Source organism: Typopeltis vanoorti, chromosome 17 (assembly GCF_054136105.1).
Source record: "Typopeltis vanoorti isolate ZY-2024b chromosome 17, IOZ_Tvanoo_1.0, whole genome shotgun sequence".
In the NCBI taxonomy this organism is placed as follows: Eukaryota; Metazoa; Arthropoda; class Arachnida; order Uropygi; family Thelyphonidae; genus Typopeltis; species Typopeltis vanoorti.
Genome location: NC_143565.1, coordinates 115,018,824 through 115,043,634, shown reverse-complemented (window position 1 = coordinate 115,043,634; position 24,811 = coordinate 115,018,824). Strand labels below are relative to the sequence as shown.

Genomic DNA, 24,811 nt, shown 5'->3' with positions numbered 1-24,811 from the left:
CGACAAAACTTAAATACAGATCTTTGTTATATTCCCATGCTTTCTCGACTATTTGTCGTAAAGGGAAGATCTGATCCTGACAGCCTCTATTTGGCCTGAATCCAGCTTGTTCTTCACCAAGCTTTTCTTCCACAATTCTTCTCAACCGTTTCTCAAGTATACTTGCATTGATCTTGCCAGAACACTCAGTAGGGAAATACCTCTGTAATTCTCACATTCAGTTTTATTTCCCTTTTTATATATGGGTACTATGAGAGCTCTACTCCAATCATCAGGAATTCGTCCCTCTGTCCAGGCTTTCTGAACTATGAAGTGCAGCCACTATAAGACTCTTATACCACCATGCTTCAGCATTTCTGGTCGAATATCATCTACTCCTGCTGCCTTTCCACATTTCAAGCCTTTGATGGCTTTTTCTACTTCAAGTATGGATATGTATTCCTGACTGCATGCCTGGTAAGTGTTTTTTATCACTGTGCTGTCATCACTGCTTGTTTCATTTAGCAGTTTTTCAAAGTAATTACTCCATACTTCAAGGATATCTTTTTCTCCTGTTTTCATGTCACCTTTATCATCTCTAATTCCTTTTAAAGCACTCTTTCCTCCATTCCTAAGCTTCTTCAACAACCTCCAGAATATTTTGCCACCTTCTTGATATTTATTTTCTATATTCTTGCCAAAGTCCTCCTATGACTTTTGTTTAGCTAGTTTTACACACTGTTTAGCTTTCTTACATTTGTCTCTGTATTCTGTAAGAGTAACAGCTGACTTATTTGCCAGGAACTTTTGATATGCTTTCTTCTTTTCCTTCACTGCCTCTTTAACTTCCTGTGTCCACCAGGGAGTTCTGATTTTTTTATCCTTGCACACAACCTCACCACATGATTCTCTGGTAGAATCAATCAATGTTTTCTTCAGAGTTTGCGACTGAATCTCCAAGGTTTGATTCCTGTTCTCAAACTCTTTCATTTTCTTTTCAATAATCTTTCTGTATTTTAGTCTACAGTTCACATCTGAGAGCTGCTCAACTTTTATTCGCTTTAAAACTCTCTTACATGTTATTCTTTTCAATATGAAATTCAATCTTATCCTGCTCAAGACTAAATAGTGATCACTTCCAATTTCAAATCCTCTGTACACTCTGGTGTCCTGCACCAGGGAGAAAACATCACTATCAACAATAGCATAGTCAATGAGACTTTTCTTATTCCTAGCCTCTTCTCTCCATGTGAATTTGTGCACATTTTTATGTTGGAACATGGTGTTAGTAATAACCAGTCCATGTCCTGATCAGAAATCCAACAGATATTTGCCATTATTATTAGCTTTGCTCTTTTCTCCATATTTTCCCAAAATATTTTTGTATGTCTCACAATCATTTCCTACTCTGCTATTTAGATCCCCAAAAGGACTGACTTTTCCTTTTTCATTGTGTCAGTTGCTTTTTCTAAAGCCTCAAAAAAATTCCTCCACTTCTACCTTAGTAGAACCTTCTGTGGCACCATAGGCACAAATAAGTCTCATTGTCCAGTTCCCCATTCTCATATTTGCCCACATTACTCTACTTGAGACTGACTGCCATTCAAGAAGATTAGCCTCGTATTTTGTGTTGAATACTATGGCTACTCCTTCTTTTCGTTGATTGTCATTGCCTGAATATAACATTTTATATTTCTTGCTCAGAAAGATCTCACCAGTTTTGGTCTTTTTTGTTTCAATCACCCCTATTATGTCGATCTGGTACTTATCTAATTCCTCAGCTAGCTCCATTTCTTTGCCATTCAGGCTTCTTACGTTGATAGTACCGATTCCAGTCTGCTACTGGAACAAGATGGTATTTGTTCCAGTAGCAGACTTTTCGCTGTTTGCCCTGGTTCCCTGGCGAAAACAACGGGGGCCTTGTTTAACCGGGTGACGCCCCAGCCGACACGAAATTTTGTCATGTTGTATACCATCGTTTTTTATTTTGGTTTAACCAATAAAAATACGATTTGGTCGGCTAAATCCCAAATTGCCAGCCCATCCTCGTTCGTTCAGTATCAAAGTAAATACCCAACAGGGTGCACCACGAGAAGGTGAGGATTGGACATTAGGTCAGAAGCCCTGGTCGGTTCTCCACATTCCTTTAAAGGCTATGTGGAGGTCTCCTCTCAGTTATACAGCTTTGACCCTTAAGCACTAATTTCTTTCTTATTCCATATAAATTTATTCAGCTGATTTCCTATAATTGCAGCTTTACTAATCCTGTTGTCTATTTCCAGATTTAATATACCATTTTCACTAAATATTGTGCTAAGTAGCTGAAATGTTTAACTTCTTCTATAGATTTCCTATTCAGGATATTGAAAACATTGATGTTTTCAATGTTTCTGCTTATTTTCATTTTCATTGTCATTGTTTTTTATTGCCGATTTTCTTACCAAAGTTATTACAACAGTTATTCAGTTTAGTCAGAGAAACTTGCAGTCTTGTACTGGATTTATTCAGAACTATAACATTGTCTGCATAAAGTAAAGAACTGTTAATCTCAGTTCTTTACTGCATAAAGTAAAGAACCGAGATTAATATCACCAATTTTGATATCAGATTTAATACTGCATTTCCTTCATAATGTGATCCATTTAGATAATAATAACAGTGGAGATAACAGTGCACCCTAGTGTTTGCTTGATATGTCTTTTTTTCACACTATATAACCGTAGTGTTTTGTAGAGCTTTCCTCTTGGCACAGTGTCATATGCCTTTTCTAGATCAACAAAATTTAAATAAAATCCTTGTAATATTCCCAAGATTTCTCAACTATTTGTCTTAAAGTGAAAATCTGATGCTGACAGCCTCTGTTTAGTCTGAATCCAACTTATTCTTCACCAAGCTTCCCTTCCACAATTCTTTCCAACAATTTCTCAAGTATACTTGCATAAATCTTGCCAGGAACACTCAGTAGGGAAATGCCTCTGTAATTTTCACATTCAGTTTTATTTCCTTTTTTATATATGGGTACTATGAGATCTCTGCTCCAATCCTCTGGAATTTGATCCTCTGACCATGCCTTCTGAATTATGCAGCGGAGCCACTATAAAAGTTTTATACCTCCATATTTGAGCATTTCTGGTCGAATTTCATCTACTTCAGCTGCCTTTCCACGTTTCAGGTTTTTCATTACTTATTCTCCTTCCAGTAGGGATATATACCTGTTGAGAGTTTTCTACCATCATGCTGATACTGCTTGTTTCATTTAGTGGGCTTTCAAAGTAATTACTCCAAGCATCTAAAATATCATCTTTGAATCCTTTTACAGTACTTTTTCCTTCATTTCTAAGATTTTTTAATAGCTTCCAGAATATTTTGCCACCTTCCTGATATTTACTTTCTCTATGTTCTTATCAAAGTCTTCCCATGATTTTTGTTTAGCTAGTTTTATGTAGTGCTACACTTTCTTATATTTTTTTCTATTCACTAAGAGCACAAGCTGACTTATTTGCCAGGAACTTTCAATATGCTTTCTTCTTTTCTTTTGCTGCCTCTTTAACTTCAATGGCGTTACCACGAAAAGTCCACCATGGAGTTCTATTTTTATACCCTTACAGACAACCTCTCTGGCTGAAACAATCAATGTTTTTCTTCAGGATTTGCCATTGAATCTCCAAGGTTTGATTCTTGTTTTCAAATTCTTTCATTTTTTTCCTTGAGCAATGTTTATGTATTTGAGTTCTGCAATTCAGCTCTGAAAGCTACTCAACCTTGATTTGTTTTAAAACTTTCTTACACACTCTTCTTTTCAATATGAAATTCAATTGTATCCTGCTCAAAACTAAATAGTGAACACTTTCTGTTTCAAATCCTCTATACTCTTGTGTCCTGAACCAATGTTAAAACATCAACTATAACAGTCAATGATACTTCTTATTTCTTGAATCTTCTCTCCATGTGAATTTGTGCACATTTTTATGTTGGAATATGCAGTGGTGTAGCTAGAGCTTTTGCCACCCCTCTCAAAACACACCAGAAATACTACAAAAAGTCAAAACAATATAAGGAAATAAATTAAAACACTATGTTTATTTTTGTAGTAAAACCTTAATTCCAACATTCTAAAATGTTATTTTTCTTGCTTTTCTGTTAGAAATATCGTCAATGACATTGTCGAAGTCTATTTCATCACTCAGTTACTGTTCTGTAGATAGTATGACAAGATTTCTTAAACGCAAAGTGCTGCCGTGGGCAGACCCCCCCCCCTTTGCTGCGCTACAGGGAACATGGTGTTAGTAATAACTAGTCCATGTCCTGAACAGAAATCCAGCAGTCATTTACCATTATTATTAGCTTTGCACTTTACTCCGAATTTTCCCAAAAAACATTTCTGTATGTCTGGTAATCGTTTCCTTCACAGCTATTTAGATCTCCAACAACTACCAACTTTTCCTTTTTCATCAAATCATTTGCCTTCTATAATGCCTCAAAGCAAAAACTCCATTTCTTCCTTGATAGAACCTTAAGTCTCATTGTCCAATTCCCCAGTCTGATATTTGCCGAGATCACTCTACTTGATATTGCCTGCTATTCAAGAAGATTATCCTCATATTTCGTGTAGAGTACTATAGCTACTCCCTCATTTTCCTGATTGTTATTGCCTGAATATAACATTTTGTATTTGTTACTTAGAAGAATCTCACCTGTTTTTGTCTTTGTTTCAGTGATGCTTATTATGTCAATCTGGTTACTTATCCAATTCTTCTGCTAGTTCCATTTCTTTTCCATTGATGCTTTTTATGTTGATAGTACCAATCTTGAACTCTGTTGGTGTTGAGTTGGGGCGTGTTCTGTGATTTGTTCCAATCGCTGACTTTTCTTGTTAGTCCTGGTTTCCTGACGAAAACAACAGGGGTCTTGTTTAACTGTGTGACACCTCAGCCAGCATGAAATTCTGTTATGTTGTACCATTATTTTACATTGTGGTTTAAGCTGATAAGAATACAATTTGGTCGGCTAAATTCCAAATTGCCAGCCCATCCTCGTTCATTCAGCATCCAAATATGTATCTAACAGGGTGCACCGCAAGATGAGGATTGCACGTTAGGTCAGAAGCCCCAGTCGGTTCTTCCTTAAAAGGCTATCTGGAAGTCTCCTCCCAGAATTGATTCCTTTCCAATCAGTTTGGTGTAGGATGTTAAAACTGTGACCAGAGAGTCCTGATTTACCAAAGGTATTAAACTTGATTTGTTGTTGTGCTTGTTTTATAGATTGTAACTATGTACAGTTGTTTCACCAATATGAGATAAGTTATGAGTGTTCTGGATTCGAGTATACTCTGGAGTGATCTGGAAATAGGAATTGAATGTTTTTTTTAATTCTGTATGTTATTTAAAAGTAGTATTAAGGTTGTGATGGTGTAAGCATTGTTAAGCATAAATCTGAAAATATGATTCCATCTATGTGATCTCGTCTGCCCAACCTTAAAAGGTTGTAAACCTATAATTCATTAGTACAATAGATGGGCTAATGATTTTTAAAATTTATTTTATTTTATTTTTTTAGTCTGTGGAAACCTTGCTCTAGACCAGCATTTCCCAGATTTTTCCTGCGACGGAACACTTCACAAATCCTGAAATTTTCACAGAACACCTTGGTTATTTTGTAATGTATTAATAATTAATTATGGCATAATCATAAAGAGTATTTACGATTATATCTTAGATTTTGTCCCCCCCCCCCTTCTTCCTGTTTTTACTCTTTGTTCCTACTGCATGCAAGGCATGCTCTAATTTAACTAACACCGGCTATACAATTGTGGTATATTCAATTTCTCACACTCTTCGGCCTTACAAATTTATTTGATTTAAGACTGCGCCAGTCAGACAGAGTAATAGAGAGTGAGAAATTAAAGAAATGGAATAAAGGCAAAATCTAGTTAAAATTTTCTTAACGATACAGGAAGTCATAGCAATATCTAATTAACACACACAGGTCTGTAATTTTTGAAGATACTGCATTGGCAATGATCAGATCAAATTGTTGTTCAAGCAAAGCATTTTATTCTAACTAAAAAAAATAAAAAAAAAAAAAAAATAAATAAAAAAAAAAAAAAACCTGAGATTACAAGCTAGACAAATAATGGGAAATAACTGTTTCTCCCAGCATAGCTAACTCCAGAAAATACATTACACATTCCATGTTCATGCAACCCTAACACACCACACACACACACTGCTTATTATACAATACGTACTTAGACAAATATTCTAGTATGTATTGGGGAATAACTGCTTCTCCCAGCATAGCTAACTTCAGAAATTTACCTTGTACAAATAAAACATTTATGCCACTCTGACAGTCTACTCAGTATTTTACAAAATTTAGCACAGACACTTGCTTAACATATTTATATACAATTTTCACATATCTACAATCCAGGAAACATCGATATGATGTGCTTACTCACAGTTCTTTTTCTTTATAAAAAGTCCTTTACCACGAACAAAGTTTTTATTATTGGGACATCTTGAATCTTTGCATTAATCTGGATACTTCTTTAACTTGGACGTTTCTGTACTCTGTATACCGTCACTGTTGTTTTGGCCTGAGTAGCAAATGATATTCTTCCTTTTTTCTTCTACAGCTGGTGCCTGTCTGTTGATTACACTAGTAGGCATCTGGAGAACCTCTGAATTTGCCTGCGATGTTTATCCATCGGACCCCGAATAGTCGTTCTTGATTTAATGGGGGGAGCATGGTCTGCCATACGGTGGGATACATCAGTGGACATACCTTGGAAACTACCTGGAAAACTTCAGGGAGACTTACCGTTGACGCAATTCTGACGATAAACTATCATGGTCACGATGTACGAACTACCAAACCTCCAGCCACGAGTCATCACCTCTTCTCTTCTGGTACAGCCAAAAGAAAAACACAAAAGCCAGTCCTTTTTCTCCCCCTTTCAGCTTCTTAAATATCCTCCTTGTTCTTTGTTCCTACTCAGTGTTTGCTATTACCCTCCAGCACAATGATGTCACTTGGGTTCTCTCTTTCTGAAAGTCTGTTTTAGTTGCCTAATTTGTTTGCAAGTTGTTGCGAATCTTTCCCTTCTGATGTGTTATCTTATTACTTACTTAATCTGGCCAGCTTAATATCCTTTCTTTTATTTATTTATTTTTTTGTTTTTGCTGACTCCTCACTTAATAAGGTATAATCCCATTCCTCTATTTTTAAACACTATAGTCACATAGGTGATATTGAATACATTTCACAAAGTAGTTAATTTACATTCAAGGAACATTTATACATCATATTCTCTAAATTATTTTGATTTGATGCATTAAAATCAAGCTTGACAAATTAACTAAATTAATTTATCATGCGAGATTTTACACTGTTGTCATGTTTTAAGAGTTTTATAACCACCATTAAAATATTGTTATGGTTAATCACTTCCTTTGTTGAAGTAGCAGTAAAATGCAACCAATGAAACAAAGTGATGACTAGTCTAATGAAATGGCTTTTTCTCTTCAGGATACATGGTGGTTCTTTGGTTTCATTTGTTTCATCTTTATAGCTAAATTGAATGTTTTGGCTAAAGAAGGATGGGTCCTTCAGTATAGTGAATAAGTTTGTGGTTTCATCATTTCCTTATCTCATGCAGTTGTCATTTTGTATGAAATATGATTTTCAGGTATACTTTTTATTTACTTATTTTTATTTTATTTTATTTTTGTGCATCTTTCTTCTTTCAGCAGATTTTGAAGTTATGCATTTTCCTTTTATTTGATGACTTGCTGTTGGGAGATTGCATATTATTAAAGTTAACAAAAGAAGTATTTCAATCATATACTCAGCTTTGGCCTGATTAATTGTTGTAGATTATTTTGACTGTTAATAGCCTTTTCCCCTATTTTATTTTATTTTAAGTTTCTTTAATGCTTTATATAAAGTAGTGTCAAAGGGCATTTCAGTTAAAGACTTAACTATTCTGCCTCGACTTGGTGACAGTGATCATACGGTATTCACTTGGGAAGTGACTAATTTTATGAATGTTCCATTCAGAAAAGGTTACATGGTGAACTACAAAGCAGGAAATTATGACCACCTGAGGAGTATACTGAGTTCAGTGGATTAGGATCAGTTGCTGGATGGGAAGAATATCGACAGTGCACAGGAAGCATTTAAACAATACTGAAATGATGCAGTATCAGAATGCGTCTCCCGAGAGTTTGAAGAATAAATAGGGTAAGAGTCAAATGGATCTGTAATCTTATTAAGCAAGAGATTTGTAAGAAAAGGATGATGTGGAAGGAATACCATGTGCATAAGGATGATGTCCATTATGAAAATTATAAGCAGCATGCTAGAATAGTCACAACTGTTCTATGGAAAGCACTGAGCATGAAAAGAAACTGGCTCTTCATGTTAAAGACAACTCACAAGAATTCTATAGATATGCTGCAAATAAAAGAAAGAATGAATATGAAAGAATAACTCTTCTAAATGCAGATACGTAAGGATAACAGATGCAGAAGAGGTTATTCAATTAATGAGTGCCCATTTTGTTAAAAGATATCAACATTGAGCTCACTGCTATCTCTTCAATGGATGAAGAAACTTAGTAGGTTTATGAGGACGAGATATTATAGCTGTTGCACAAATGGAATAAGAATTCGGTAATAGGGACTGATGGAATATCAGCAGGTATGCTAAAAGGGTTATTCCTTTGACCAGGCTGTTTCATATGAATCTCAGAACAAGGAAGATTCTGCAGGAATGGAAAGAATGTATGGTAATTCCATTGCACAAGGGTGGTGCAAGGACTGATGTATGCAACTATCAACCAATTAGTATCTCAGGTGAAGATTTTGGGAAAAGTGGTTAGGGCTTGCATTCAGAAATGTGTTGAATCTCTACTTTGCAATGAGCAACATGAGTTTACTAAGGGAAGGTCATATTTTAGCAACTTGCTCACATTCTATAACAATGTTACCATTGAACTAGATGAGGGGAATGGATACACCATGATACTTGTGGATTTGCTAAGGCTTGTGACAGAATACAGCTTGGCAGACGGCTGCATAAATTGGAAAAAATGGGTTTGGGTTATACAATATTAGCATGGATAAGAGGATGGCTGACTGACAGATATCAAAAAGTGGTATATGGGGATCTGAGTCTGCAAGGTTTAAGGTAGCAAATGGTTTACCACAAGGATCAGTGCTTCTTCCACTGTTATTCAGTCTGTATATTAATGATATTTGGAAGGCTTTGACAAGCGACATACAGCTGTTTGCTGATGATGCAAGGATAGGTAAGGTAATCAGGAATGCTGCTGATATGCAGTACTTGCAGAATGATTTAAATAGGCTGGAATTGTGGGCATGGGAAAATGGATGTCAGTTCAGTGTCAATAAATGTAATGTTGTTCACTTTAATGAGATATTCAATGTCATATTATATTGGTGGGATTATGCTAGAAGAAACTGATGAGGCTAGGGATCGTGGAGTGTTACTAGATAAGAAGTTGAAGTTCAGAGGCCCATGTAGCAAAGATTGAAATGCAACTCAAAAGATAATTGCAATGTTGAAACAGACATTCACATGTAAAGATGAAGATGTCATTTTGCCTCTTTACAAGAGATAAGACTTCACTTGGACTATTGTGCACAGGTCTGGTTTCTGTTGTGATTCTGATATATATTAGAGAGTGCAAAGGAGAGTGTTAAAATTACAATCAGGATTGTTGAAGGATTACTAAGACAGATTGAGAATTTGTAGAGTGCAGACACTAGCAAACAGAGGAAAGAGGGGTGCTATGATTGAGACTTAACAAAGTTCTGAAAGGGTCATACAGGATTTCAGTTATGGAGGCTGGGGAAAGGACAAGAGGGCATCCTCGGAAGCTGAGAATGAAGGCTGCCAAGAAGGGTATGAGGGCTAGATTTATCTCTCATAAGGTGGTGCATGATTGGTATGGATTGCCATTGAATGTTGTGAGTGCAAGCAGTGTGAATGAATTCAAGAATAAGTATGATAGCTGGTGCATGTAGTAGGTGGCCTCCCTCAATGAGTCCCTGACTCCCTGGAGGGCTCTCTTGATAATAATAATAATATGATTTGCGAATTGCATTTGTTTTTCAAGATTGAGAGAGAAATTCAATTTGGTTTTCTTCCTGTTTTGAAGACAATTTGGCTTTGTTTTGAATTAATTTCCAATTTCCTTTCATAATGCCTTCATAAAAGACATTAAGATTTTTTTTTCCTAATGTCTGAAGTTTGGTTTCACTGGTGTGCCTGATAACTATCATTCGCACCATAAGAAACTTCTGTCTCATCCATGAAGTGCAGATATGTTTCCTTGTATAAAGAAAGAACACCAATTGTAGATCTTTGAAGGATCTCAGAATGTGCTCTTCTCTCTTTGGGGAATACTGCATTTTATCTTCATTTAATTTATGCAGAAAATCTGATATTCATATTAGACCATTACCTTGTATTTCTGTATTGTATGGTTACAAGTTTCTCTCTTTCTTGAAAGCAATCTATTATTGATTGGTGCAGGTAGATGAGTCATTGCTGTGCTGTACTCTGTATGCTGTTTAGTAGATGTTTAATTTTTGTTTCTTGTTTAGCCACCTTTTGTTATATTATACATTCATTTAGTCTGAGGATATTAGTAAGGGCTAGAGGTCTATAGGTGTTACATGCTTTCTCTGTTTCATATAGTGGGTACAAAGATTTGAAGTTTTTCAACTTCAAAATAAAGTTGACTATTTAGTAATTTCTTTACCTTGGATCCATGGTGTATCATACATTCAAAAACTAAGTATTGATCCAGAGAGTGATTTTTGGCTTGTATATACTGATTTAGCTTTTCTTTTATTGCATCTGTAGATGTTTTATATGAATGATTCTTATCCTCCTGTAGAATTTTTGGTGTCAGTTTATCTTTGCCATAGTGTTGTGCTTTAAGTTATCAGATTTCTTAATTCTGGTTTGCAGAAATAGACTGAACTTGCAGTTTGCATTTTTGGAAATTATGGAGACAACTACTGTGTTTGAATAAAAACTTTAGTTTACTATTACTAAAATTTTACAATTCGACGTTTCGACCTTTATGTGAAGGTCATCTTCTGGAGCGTACAAATATACACAAGAAACAAGCTATACTACAATCATACTGGTTCGTTAAAGACACTGACTAACCGCTACCACAATTGTTGGCCTGACCTCTGGTGGAAAAAAAAAAAATTATACATCAATGCTAGAGTCCTATTATTTGTGTTGTCTACTATATACATATATTAACATCATTCCAGCCAGTTGGAGTAGAATGGTTTCTAATACTAGCGGATTGGCTAGAGTCCTGACTTATGTTGAATCTTTCATATTAGGTTGGTTGAATGTGTGCCATCCAGATCCTTGGAATTTTCATACCATCTTTATTGTTGATATTTGGGTGGTTTATCAGGATTTTGCAGTATTCTTTAAATTTTCTTTCATACCATGTTTTTGTGCGGTGTAAGGAGCAGGTGCTTTTCCAGTTGATTTGGTGTAGGGTGTTAAGTGCATGGTCTGAGAGGCCTGCTTCACCATAATGGTTATATTTAATGTGTCTAATGTGTTCTTTCTTGCGTATAGGGATTGTCCGTCCTGTTTCACCAATGTACGGTAAGTTACTGGTGCAGCAGATGCAATAGACTCCAGGATGTGCTAATGGGAGGAGAGGAGCCTTAGAGGAGCTGAATGTGGTTTTAAGTTTAGTGGGTGGTTTAAAGGTGGCATTGAGGTTATAATGTTGTAGGATTCTGTTGATTTTTTCTGATAACCCTTTAATGTATGGGATGGCTATGATTTTACTGTAATCTAGATTCGTTTTTGTTGTGGTTTTATAGAGTATTTTATTGACAGTATTTTTGTTATAGCCATTGTTTATGAATGTGTCACTAATGATTTTTAGTTCTTTTTTCAGGGCTTGCTGGTTAGAGCAAATAGTTGTGGCTCTGTTTTTAAGGGTGTTTATGACTCCATATTTTTGTGCTGGATGGTGGTATGAATTCGCATGTATGTATTGGCCCGTGTGTGTCGGTTTTCGGTAGACCGTGAAGGATAGACTGCCTGAAGGAAGACATGTAACTAGTGTGTCTAGGAATGGGAGCGAATTTTGGCTTTCGATTTCGATGGTAAATTGTATGCGTTCGTGTTGTTTGTTTAGGTGGCTGAGGAATGTGTTTAGCATTTGTCGCCTGTGCGGCCAGATCGCGAACACGTCGTCAACGTATCTGAGCCAGATTGTCGGTCGAAGCATGGCGGAATCAAGAGCCCTTTGCTCAAAGGTTTCCATGTAGAAGTTCGCGATTGGGGGGGGGGGGGATAATAGTGAGCCCATGGCTGTACCTTCCTTTTGTAGGTAGAATTTGTTTTGCCACACGAAGTAACTGGACTTTAGCACGTGGGCAAAGAGGGCCGTAATGTCGGGCGGAAATTTGTTCTGTAGTAGGAGAATTGTGTCATTGATGGGGACATTAGTGAAAAGGGCAGAAACGTCAAAACTGACTAGTAAGTCGTCTTTGTCGAGTGTTATGTTTTTGATTATGTTTATAAAGTGTTGTGTGTTTTTTATGTAGGAGGGGGAATGACCTACCAACTCCTTGAGTGTTGCCACTAATTTCTTGGCTAGGTGGTGATTGGGACTGTCTATTCCTTCCACTATTGGTCGAAGGGGCACATTTTGTTTGTGTATTTTTGGAACCCCATATATTCTGGGGGGGAGGGGCGTAGTGGGGTTTGAGTTTTTTAACTGTGTCTGGTGGCCAAGAAGTGACGGACTTTAGTAGTAGTTCTGTTTTGTCCTTTATCCTCTTTGTTGGGTTATAATTTACCATTTTATATGTGTTGTTATCGGCTACTAGTTGGTTCATTTGCAGTATGTATGTTGACCTGTCAAGGGCAACAGTGGCACTGCCTTTATCAGCTTTCATTATTATTATGTTTTGTTTGGCTTTTAATGATTTAATTGCTGCTAATTCTGTTTTAGTCAGGTTGTTCTGTATGGTTTTCTTGGTATTTAGGACATTACTGGTTTCTAGTCGTATTTTGTCTGCTATGTTGTTAGGTAGGGATCTGATGCCTCTTTCAATGTGGTAGATAAAATCTAATTTGTTTACCTTTTTAGGCGCTATTGCATAGTTCAGTCCTTTATTCAGCAACATGAGTTCGGCATTGTTCAGGGTGTGGCTTGAAAAAAGAAAAATAATCTTTTTTTTTTCTTTTTTCTTTTTTTTTTTTTTTCAGTTTGCTTTTCTAAAATTTCAGGACCTTTTGTTTTGAAAAAGGAGTATGTGATGATAGATGAATGAATGCATTTTTGAGGAGTCATCTAATTTCTATGATTGAAGGCTGACTTTGATACATGATATTTAAGTAGTCCCTGATGACTGGGGGGGGGGGGGAAGCATATGTGTTCATATCTCATTGTCCTTTTATCTATAGAAGATGTTTTAGTAGTATTGATACTGACATTACAATTGTATTATGCAGTTAAATGATAGTTTATTCCATTCTGTGATATCTCTTCAAGATTCAACAATAACGTAACACAACATCCCTAATAAAGCATGAAATTCCCCATGTGCGTCTTGGGGGGGTGGATACTATGATAGCACTACATGATTAAGTTTATTACTAATAATGTACGAGGGTTATAAATAAAGTAGTGGCAACATGTACACAAAATGTAAAATAGTTTATTTTTCAAGTCTATACAACTACGTCCATTCAATATAATCTCTGCCATGTTCTGCACCTGTTTCCAAATTCGTGGGTAACACTAGATACCATCAGCAGAGTATTGCCTGTAGTGATAGTAGAACCTACAGCTCAAAGAACCTGTTGCACATCATGAAACCATAGACCTCTAAGGGATTCTTTCATTTCAGGGAACAAGTCAAGTTGCAAGGACTCTATCTGGTGAAAGAAAATATTCCAATACTTCCCAACTGTCCAACATCAATCACCAGTAGCAATACGTGACATCATGCATTGTCATTCTCCACAGGGTTTGTTGCATGACAATGCATGATCTCCTGTGACCCATCTTGCAACCAGGGGTGACTCGCACATAGACACTACGGAACTGCAGCATCCCCAGTTTTTCTCGATACATAAATATATTTATTAATTTATTTATATTTGCTTGTAATATTTAATTTTATCATCAATAATCCTATACAATTCTCTTATTTTGTATAAAAAATAATAAAAATCCATCTTGTAGCACTTAGGAGGGTGAAGGACGCTAACAGCACAGTGTTTACCACAGTACCATATTGCTACGCACGCAAGCATATGCACGTCACAGTGAAATGCGAGCTATTAGCGTAATGTGGCACTGTCCGTCGCGCAGTTCCACTGTTGTTTATATGCAGTTTGCGCCAGTAGTAGAGTGTTCATAATGCTTATTGTGTTTACTCCGTCTCTTTAAATATTTGGACATTACAATTAGACATAACATTTGTTATAGATTTTATTTTAGAACATTGTTGGAGTTATGATAATGGATTTTATTTTTAAGTAATTTTGAATTATACTAAACTGTATAATTTTATCGATAATAAACAATATTTTTTCATGTTTCATTTTTTTTTAAAATTTTTACCATAATTTTGATATTTTATCCAAACACGTTTACACTGTACTTACAGTGTGTATATATTTTGAAAGTTGCAGCACCCCCACGATTTCAAGCCACGAGCGCCACTGCATGCAACAGTCCAGTACGGTAGGATATTATCACTACAGGCCTCTTCCCTAAGGCCACAATAACAGTCACTTGCAGTTTTATCTTGTGCAACCTGGACCTTGATCCAGGATCATTGTTCTAATCTTGTGAACATGCCTTAGAGCATTGCCCACCGAGACATTGACTTTAACCACTTCTGCCCACAAGGACACGTTAGAATGGGCTGTGTTGCCTTGTGCACCTGTGTAGAACTAGCACTTCTATCTGTGAAAAAGTAACATTTGAATTACCAACTACATCTCCTGACAGTGTTGCCACTACTTTATTTACAACCCTTGTATCATAGTGTCCTATATACCTATTCTCCTTAAGAGTACAATAATAAATACAAAAATTAATTACAATTGCAGTGATCAAACCCTTTCTGTAACTAACCTTCAGAACAACAAGAAATTATTTTCTGTTAAGTTGTTGAACTGGTGTACTTTCAACATGGTATTGTATGCAATGCCTTGATTTGATTCTAGTGAAAAGTCTCTTCTCTATGCAGGTGGTTTTTGAAACCATCTTTTATGTATTCTTCCTGATCAAAATTGCTCATATTTTTTCTTTTGGTATATAATTTCTGTTATTTAATAGTTAATATGCCTTGTTCATTCATATTAAACTGCTTGCTTTTTTTTTTTTTTTTTTTTTTTTTTTTCTTTCTCTTCACCAGCACTTTTGTTATAGTCTAGTACCAGAGATCCAGATTACTTGTTCATAAGGAACATCTCTACCATGAGAAAACATTTCACCTATTCAAAAGTACATGGGCTGCATGCATTCACTATAAAGAATTTTTTCCTCCCAAAATACAATTTATAGAAACTTTTATGGATATTTGTCACTGATTCCTGTTGAAAATGAAATTAAAATGTAGATTATGTATTAAAATTTAACCTCAATTACACTTAACTTTCGAGTTCTAAGTTGTTATGATATAATTTTTTGAAATTGTAATTTTATTAATGCACAGAAAATTTAAAAAAATTCAGATGACTACTTGTTTATTATACAGAGTGGCCATAATTAAAGAAGTGTTCAGAGCTCTGTAGTGAAAAATGTATTGGACGAAATTCAACCAGACTCTAAAACATGGGGTTTTTATTTACAAAAGATAAAAAATAGTACAGAATTCTGTCATCAGGGGACATTGTTGCTATAAGTGCAGGTTTTGGGATTAATTAAACAGTAATGGCTAGAAGTGAGACAACAAATCAATTTTCATGTTCATATAACTTACAGATGTAGGTCAATATGTCCTCCTCTCAGGTGTTTTCTAAGAACTGCATTCTCTGAATGATATTTTCTACAACTTAACGCAACAGATCTGCATTATTCTGTCTTTCAAGGTTGCTAAATCAGGAATATGTCTTTCATACACCATGCATTTCAGATGGCCCCACGACCAAAAGTCACAGGTTGAGATCAGATGAATGAGGTGAAGTGTTTTCATAATATTTGCTGTACCGGCAATCCAATGTGAGGTGACGCTCCATCCTGCATGAATATGGTAGAGTCGAGGCATTTTCACTGCAGCAGTTGTGGAAAAACAAAGTTGCACTGCATCTCTGGATACCTAACAGCAGAGACAATACAAGTTACTGGTCCTATTGGGCGAAGTTCTTCAAAAAAACTACAGACCGATAATAAACTGCAGTGAAACCACACCACACTATGACTTTCAGTGAGTGTAAAGGGATCTGTGGAACACATGAGGGTTATTCGCAGCCCAAATGCAGCAATTGTGTGAGGTAACACTCCGTTCAGATAAAAATGCGCCTCATCACTCCACAAGATCTTCTACGACCATGCATCCACCGTCATTCGATCAGGGCAAACTGCATTTGTGTTTCTGCATCACCATGAAGCAAAGCTTGAGTATGGAGATCTTGTAGGGGGAAAAATTTCAGCATTTTGTGCAGAATTTTCCACACAGTTGAGTGTGACATGTTCAGTTACCTTGATATTGCCTGTGTTATTCATTCTGTGTTCCACATGGCAGTTGCAACTTCATCAACTTGTTAAGGAATAATCCGTTTGCACCCTCAATCCTGGCCTCACTGCTAAAGATTCGTTATTTTCAAATTGTAAAATCATTTTTCTAATATTTGTTATCATTGGACCTTTTCTCCTATCCCTCATATGCTGGAATTCTTGAAGCAAGACATCAGCATTACTACGTTGTTCATAGTAAATCTTGACTAGCAAAGCACATTCTAGTAAGGTGATATCCATAGCACTTCAGTCTTATCATAATGGCCAACTCGTCAGTATCAATAGTGAAATTATGCAAATATCACACAATTCTAGCACTAAATGTCCCCTGTTGGCAGAATTTTGTACTATTTTTTTTATTTCTGTAAATAAAAATCCCATGTTCCAGCGTGTAGTTACACTAAGTTTGGTTGAATTTTGTCCAATACATTTTTTGCTACAGGACTGAACACCTCTTTAATTATGGCTACACTGTATAGAGATTTGAAAGTGGAATTTGCAGTATCATATTAAGAGAACTGGTGAATTCATAACTTCAACAATTTGTTTTACCTATATGCTATCTTCTGGTTATTTCCTCTCCTGCCCACATGGCTTGATGTCATTTTAAGATTTTACAACATTCTTTAAATAAAAAATGGTTTTAATGTATCATACAAAATGTGGTAGTCACAATAAACATTTTGTTTGCTGTGTTTAAAACCATGTCTCTCTGAATTAGATTGATAAAATGTACTAAATCATAAAATCAAACTGGACAGAAACTTGATTTCTATCCAGTTAAGTAATATAAATGGCATATAAATATTTGAACATTAGTTATATCTTAGGTTAATGGATTACATTTAATTTTACTAGTCTGATTTTCAAATTCTTTTTTTTTTAGGCTTCATGCCAATGCCACATGTTGGTAGTGGTGGTGGTACCACTTATCCTCCATATCCTCCTACCTCAGGATCAGGTCCCTATCCTCCAACATCCACAACTTATCCAGCATATCCAGGTAATAATATTTCAAAATATTCCATGTGGACACTAGCTTAGCTTGGTTTTAAATTATAAATTAAAGATACCAAGAATTATATACTTGGTTTAATCCTTTATCCAAGTGTAAGTAAACAAGTTTGCACCTGAACTATTTTCAGGAATGGGGCAACTCATATATAGAAGCTTATGACTTCACATCACTTTACGGATATGTATAATGCTATGCATTATACATACCTGTAACTCAAAAGAACACAAGATATCCTTGTGCCTTGCACTTGAAATGTGAAGCTGAATTGTGCATAAACCATATATTTTATCTACACCAATCAAACATCAAATCCATCATGAAGAATGTGTTATACTAGTTTTGCATGATCTAAAGATCTATGAGCGGTTTGGCAAAACATACTACCATAATAATCTGTTACCAAAGATACTTGCCTATGTGGTAAAGAATTGCTGGTGTCTTGACTGAATAACTGCATGTCAATTTTGATTGGTCCACATGTGATTGTTGCAATACCTGAAAATACCATCTTGAGTGAACATCTATGTAAAAGAACACCAAATAATTCAATAATTCTTATATTGTTGTAGAATGTCAATAAATTACTAACTGTCAAGTGCTTGAATCTGACCAAAATGGTGCAGGTAAAACTGATTTTCATGCAAGTGTCCTCATACATACATAAGCTGCTTGAGAGATGACCTTATCAAAAGCAAGTCCGATTTTCTGATTCAAATTTTTTTTTTTTATGTGGCTTTGGCATGAAGCATGCCAATGCCATATATATGCTAGTACGTGAATTCCATGATCCTAGACAGTGTTTTCTTCAGTTTCTGCTATCCTCATGGTTCTTCATCCTTCCTTCATTTTGTGGTTAAGCAATTTCTATTTTCAAAAAGTGGGTGATGAAGATGAGTGAATGTTTGAGAGTAGAATTCAGTGACCAGAGAAGTTCTCTTGATTAATCCAATGTGCTTGTGTATTTTTGTTGGTACATTCATTATAAAAGTGCACATCTGCTGGCTCAGTAAATGTGAACTTGTCCTCCATTGCAAAACACCAGCGTATTACTTAGAAAGTGAAACAAATGACAACTGCCTTACCTTATGCAAGGCAAATTTATTAGACATTGCAGCTCCATGCACAGCTTGCATGTAATCTGTTCTGGTTGTTTATGGTCATATGATTGATACAATGGCTTTTATCTGCTTTGCATTTTGTCAGCATTTGCTACAACTACAGCTGACTGAATCTCAGAAATGAAAGGTTTCTGCATCCATTTTTAAGGGAAACCTGTTTCTGCTTTTTATGTTTGTTAAAATTACTAACACAATATAGGCAGTATGAATCTCATGCCTTCCTGTAATTTAGTGAAAATAAATGATATACAAAAAAAAAAAAAAAAAATCAGCTAACGCCTTTTTATTCCCGTATATACGGGAGTAGGCGAGGCCATTTAGCCCTATCTAACTTTTTTTTGGAGACTGAGTGGGCAGTTCAATCTCCACTGGTACCCAATCAGAGACAGATGGCCCAAGGCTATCACTAATTAAGCGGTACGCAGTGAAGAGAGGCGGCTCAAATGTGCCGCCATCTCGTGGTCTCTAACCCTAACACAATATATTTAATGTCTGAAATGATGTGGGTTCTACGGTCGATTTTCTTGAATTTACAGGACGAAAAACCCGAGTTTCCGGGAGGAAAAACCTGCTTGCCCGTGCCAGAGATCGACTAACTCGGGAACCGGTCGAAAAAAGGCTTAGAAAAATTTCCTCTAGTCGCCGACTAGACTCGAAACCAAGACTTCCTTCGTGCGGCCTAGCGCGGTGGTGTGCAAACGCCACATCCACTGAGCTACACAGGCTCTTAAATGATATACAAGTTATGTAAATTACTAGAAAACCATAGAGATCAATCATTTTGGCCATAACCAAAATAGTTTGTTTCATCTAAGCATCCAAGACATGAAAAGAGCAAGAAGCAAAAGAAGGGTATGATCAGACTTTTCTTTGGAAAAACTGTTACTGCACAGTTTTATCTCAAGTTTCTTCCAGATGCAGATTGTTCTAGTTGTCATTTGGAGGTGGAGGAGATGGGAAGAATTAAGAAATGTTGGTTTTTCATCAGTAGTGGGAACACCACATTTTTTTAAAAAATGACTTTGTTGTGTCTGGAGTTACCTCGCGTTTACTTGTCTCCAGTGATTTTTTTCCTTCATCCCCCCCCCCCCTCATGGGATGAACAAAATAATGTCATTTATGCCAAAAAAACAGCAAAACATTCAGGTCTTGAATCAATAATCAAAATTTGTTTCATTAAAAATTCTGTTAATTTAAGTTCCCAAGTGTGTCAGAACTTTCTGAAAAGACATCCAAGATGAATTACTGAGCGACTGACATGAAGTTTTATCTTTTTTTTTTCTTTTTTGCTGTCATGCACTTTCCGACAAAAGTTCATAAATCCATTAAACATTAGGTTCTAATTCAAATATGTTTAGTTGCATACTGTTGCTTCGTATATAGAACTTGGGTGGTTTTCCACCATAGAAAATTTTAGATTCACATCACTTCTAGATAGCATATGCAATAAAAATGTAATTTCATATTTTTTTTATGTGAAATAATGAAATAAAACAGAATGACAACAACAGAGTAATGTTTGTTTGTTTTTTATGTAGGTAGGCCAAGGTTTATTATTTCATTTTGTTACAAAATCTGGAAATCTACACAGAACAAGCATTTTCAAGCCTCCAGTAATTGTGGCAATGTGAGATGAAATTCATCCTCTGCCTAAAGACATTTGCAAACACCCATGCCCACATCAGGATTTGAACCATTAGTCTGCTAGTTGGAGAGCAGGTATGCTGTCCACTTTGCCAATTAGGCTGGCTGGTTAATATCACGAAGCATTGTTGATTAATGAATGTGAAGCTATTACACATGAAAATTAATCAGATTGAATTGTAAGTCAGGAACAGGAATCATACCATTTCGTTCACAGGCTGTAAGCATATGAATGAAATGGTGGGTTGTGGAGAAGCTAAAATAAGATAAAACTGGAAACAAGTAATGAAATATTGGACTGTCTTATCTAAAACATCCCTTGTATGTCTTCTTCTTTGAGTACCATCGCCTATCAGAGGTCGGTGACCACCTTGGCAAATTTTGAGCGATCCTCAGCCACTCTAAATAGTCCCTCAGAGCTCATGCCAGTCTGATGTCTGCCAGCCAAGATTTTCTTAGTCTTCCTTGTCCTCTTCTTCCATTTATCTTCCCCTTTATAAGCAATTGAAGTATTTTATATTTTTCATTACGAAGTAGATGACAGTTTTCCTTCTTTTTATGGTATCTAAAAGTTCACGTGACTTCCCCGTTTGTTCCAGTACTTCCTGATTGGACGTTTTTGCTGTCCATTGGATTTTTAACATTTGTCTGTATAACCACATCTCAAAGGCGTCAAGTTTTTTATTGATGTTGTCTTCAAGGTCCAAGTTTCTGCACCGTACAGCAGTATAGACCATACTTAGCATTTAACCATGTGTACTCTAAGTTTAAGTTGCGGTTACACAGTGTTGATTTCATCAGGATAAAATTTTTTCTTGCCATTTCAATTCTAACTTTTATTTCCATTTCTGGATTGCATTCTTCATTTAACTAGCATCCGAGATATTTAAACTTTGTCACTCTTTCTATTCGTTTCCCATTTAAAGAAAGTGATGAATTAAGAATTGGTTTCTTGCTTATGACCATGAATTTAGTTTTGGTGATATTTATTTTTAATCTCATTTTTTCACTCTCTTCATTCACTAGTTCCAGAAGATTTTGAATATCCTGAATATTGTCAGCCAGGAGAGTAGTGTCATCAGCATATCGGATGTTACTGATAATTTCACCATTTACATTAATCCCTTCCTCTCTTCCTTTTAAGATTTTTTGAAATATGGCTTCTGAGTATATGTTAAAAAGAAGAGGTGACAGTACACATCCTTGCCTTACTTCTCGTTTGATGTTAATGGGGTCTGTAATAATGTCATCAACTTGAACAGATGCCTTTTGGTTCCAATATAAGTTTTGAATGATCCTGATGTCTTTACCATCTAATCCAATTCCCTTTAATAGGCAATCATTTTAGTACGTTGGACTTTATCAAATGCTTTCTCGAAGTCAATGAAGCAAATGAATACTTCCTTGTTTTGATCAATACATTTTTGGAATAAGATTTGAGAGCAGAAAAGAGGAACGGGTGTAAATAAGAAGAGTGTTCGGAGAGAAAATTAGAACACAGGCCAGCAGATATTTAGATTCAGAGGAACTTAAGGTTTTTTTATGTGACAGTCTGAGGAAAATTAATAGTATATTCCAAAAAAGGAATCGTGGAACTATGAAGTGTCAAAGTGGAATAAGTATTGATAAATAAAAGAAAATATTGCTATAGATCGTTTTAAAAGGAATATTCGAGGAAACGCTAATTGGAAGATTTATAGTAAATTCCGAAAAGGGAATCATAGAACTGTGAATTTTTTAAAGTGGGAAGAGTTAAGACTGTCAATAAGCATTAGTGAATAAAAGAAATTGCTATTTACGTTCTGAAGGAATGTTCAAGAAAACTCTGATTAAGAAGTTTCATCTGTATTAAGGACACCAGATCTAACTATTATTTCTATTGAAAAGGAGATAGAATTGAGTCAGGAAGAATTAATGTGTCAATAAGCATTAGTGAATAAAAGAAATTGCTATTTACGTTCTAAAGGAATGTTCAAGAAAACTCTGATTAAGAAGTTTCATCTGTATTAAGGACACCAGATCTAACTATTATTTCTATTGAAAAGGAGATGGAATTGAGTCAGGAAGAATTAATGTGTGCTACATGAGTGATGAGAAAGGAGCCTATGAAAATGAAGAATAAAGTCATATATCTTCGGAAAAGGGCCTTGACAGAGAAAGAAACTGGCTATGAACATTTTGTCATTATGAAAACAAAGTGTTTAGTCTAGTCTTAAGTGTAAGTTTATTTTTAAAAGGCCTTGGATCCAATTAATTCTGTAGTTAGTTATAGTTTTGTAAAATTTGTTTGAAGTGTATATATATTGTTTTTGTTTTATTAAATGTATTTATTTTGTATTTTGGTCTTGAATCAGTGATTATTTGGATTCTGAAAGAAATAGTAAAAAAGAGGTTATTGCACCAATCGGAGTGAATCCTTGTATATATATAGGTAACACTCGAAAATAAAAATAATTGTTGAACAGAGATCATTTCTATATACAGGATTAAATAAATAAAAATCCTATATTTAAACAATGGTGCAGCTGGTAGGATTAATATTATGATAATATCTTGTTCCCTTGTATGTAGACGCTAGAAAACAGTTGCTTTATTATTCTCAATGAAACAAAGAATAACCTGACTTCACAGTGTGAAATATATTAATTTTACTTATTAATTTCAATTTCGACTTCTCTTAAGAAAGAAGTCTTTAAGTAATATTTGGGATATTATTTCTAAGAAACCCAATGCATCTAAACTTATGACTAGCATTTCTTAACATGACCACATGTTGAGAAATAGTTCATAGACTATTCATAACATACACCTTAGCCAAACATCTGCTCACAGTAATATAAAGAATATACAGTTATGCCCTGAGTTATGCAAGTAATGCGTTCCATAAACCTTTACGTAACTCAAATTTTACATAAGTTGAATTTGTGAATTTTCCTGCCTTTATACATAAGAATTATTTTTAGCTTTTCTTGTAAAGTAATTGCAGACCTTTGTTTTTTAGATTTATTACCAGCGCATTCGGTTTTGTGTTTGTATTCCATTTTGGGGGGAAGGGGAAGGAAACAACGAAACTAGCAGTGATAACAAGCTGAGCTAACCGCACAAGGTATCTACTGTACTGTACTGCAATAATGCTGTCAAAGAAGCACCTGCGCAAAGCCTCAAACGTGTTCATATGCGCTAGTAGATTTATTACGTAGCTGCGAATTTATGTAAGTTGCTTGTTATGTAACTCGGGAGTGTAACTGTACAGTAAAATGTTATTTTCTTTTATCAATAATTTCCTTGCTCTCATAAATGCATGAATTTGCTTTACTAGACAGTCATGTGGTAAGCTTCAGTATAGTTTGTTTGCTATAATATTATTATTAGACACCTCCAGGGAGTCCAAAGACTTGTCGATATATACCTATTAAAATAAAATCTCTCTCTCATATTGATAGCAATGTGTCCCAATAATGTTAGTGTCCCTCTTTGTCTTGTTTCCTTATAGCAAGAAAGCAGTGCTGTGTACAAAATGGTATTGTGGTAAGGTTTACCCCTTATCATTTGCTAGTTATATGCAGCACTTTGAGGATGAGCTTTCTTGAAACATTATGGCAAGGTTTTTGCATTTTAGTTCTACTGTTCTGGAACTCTTTGTCCTTCTTTCATATTTGAAGAAAATTCACCCTAAAATAAAGTTCACCCATGAAAAAGAATTACACCTGACTTTCATTTCTACACAAATTAAAAGAAATGTCACAGGACACTCCTTTTGCATTATTGGGAAATTTATCCACACTTATCAGTCAGCAGTTCTCTTTCTGCCATCATCCTTCACAAAATTGGATATTTCTAGAACTTTGGCCAACAGCTATTTATATTTGCTCTTCTGAAAGTTTCTGATAAATCTATACCAGCTGAAATTCTTTACCAGCAGTGAATACAATACAAATACACAATTTTAAAGATAAGACTCTTTAGACTTTAATATACTAAGCATAGACAAACTAAGTTTAATATATACCATAATATGCCAAGATAAAAGCTACTCAGAACACTTCAACTATGTATGATTTGCACCATACAAGTCAAGTATACAGGAAGATGATTTGTTATGCAGGATTGTTTGCTATCTCTAAAAATACCAGTCTAATTCCTAATTTTTGTGGATCACATTATTCAGCAGATTATATTAAACCTGACATTTATTAAAGAATATAAAGAATTCTTTATGTAGATAAGTCTTGAAAAATCTTTAATCAAATTAAATAATAAATAATTACT

General features: G+C 35.3%; 1 protein-coding gene across 2 annotated transcripts in view; it reads left to right on the top strand.

The window, feature by feature from the left end:
* TSG101 (tumor susceptibility gene 101) overlaps nucleotides 1-24,811 on the top strand; it is a 220,767-nt gene that overhangs the window by 119,091 nt on the left and 76,865 nt on the right. For both annotated transcript variants that reach the window (XM_090407519.1, XM_090407518.1), the window contains exon 7: nucleotides 17,649-17,765. In XM_090407519.1, coding sequence (XP_090263645.1) covers nucleotides 17,649-17,765 — 117 coding nt within the window. The remainder of the gene's footprint in view (nucleotides 1-17,648; nucleotides 17,766-24,811) is intronic.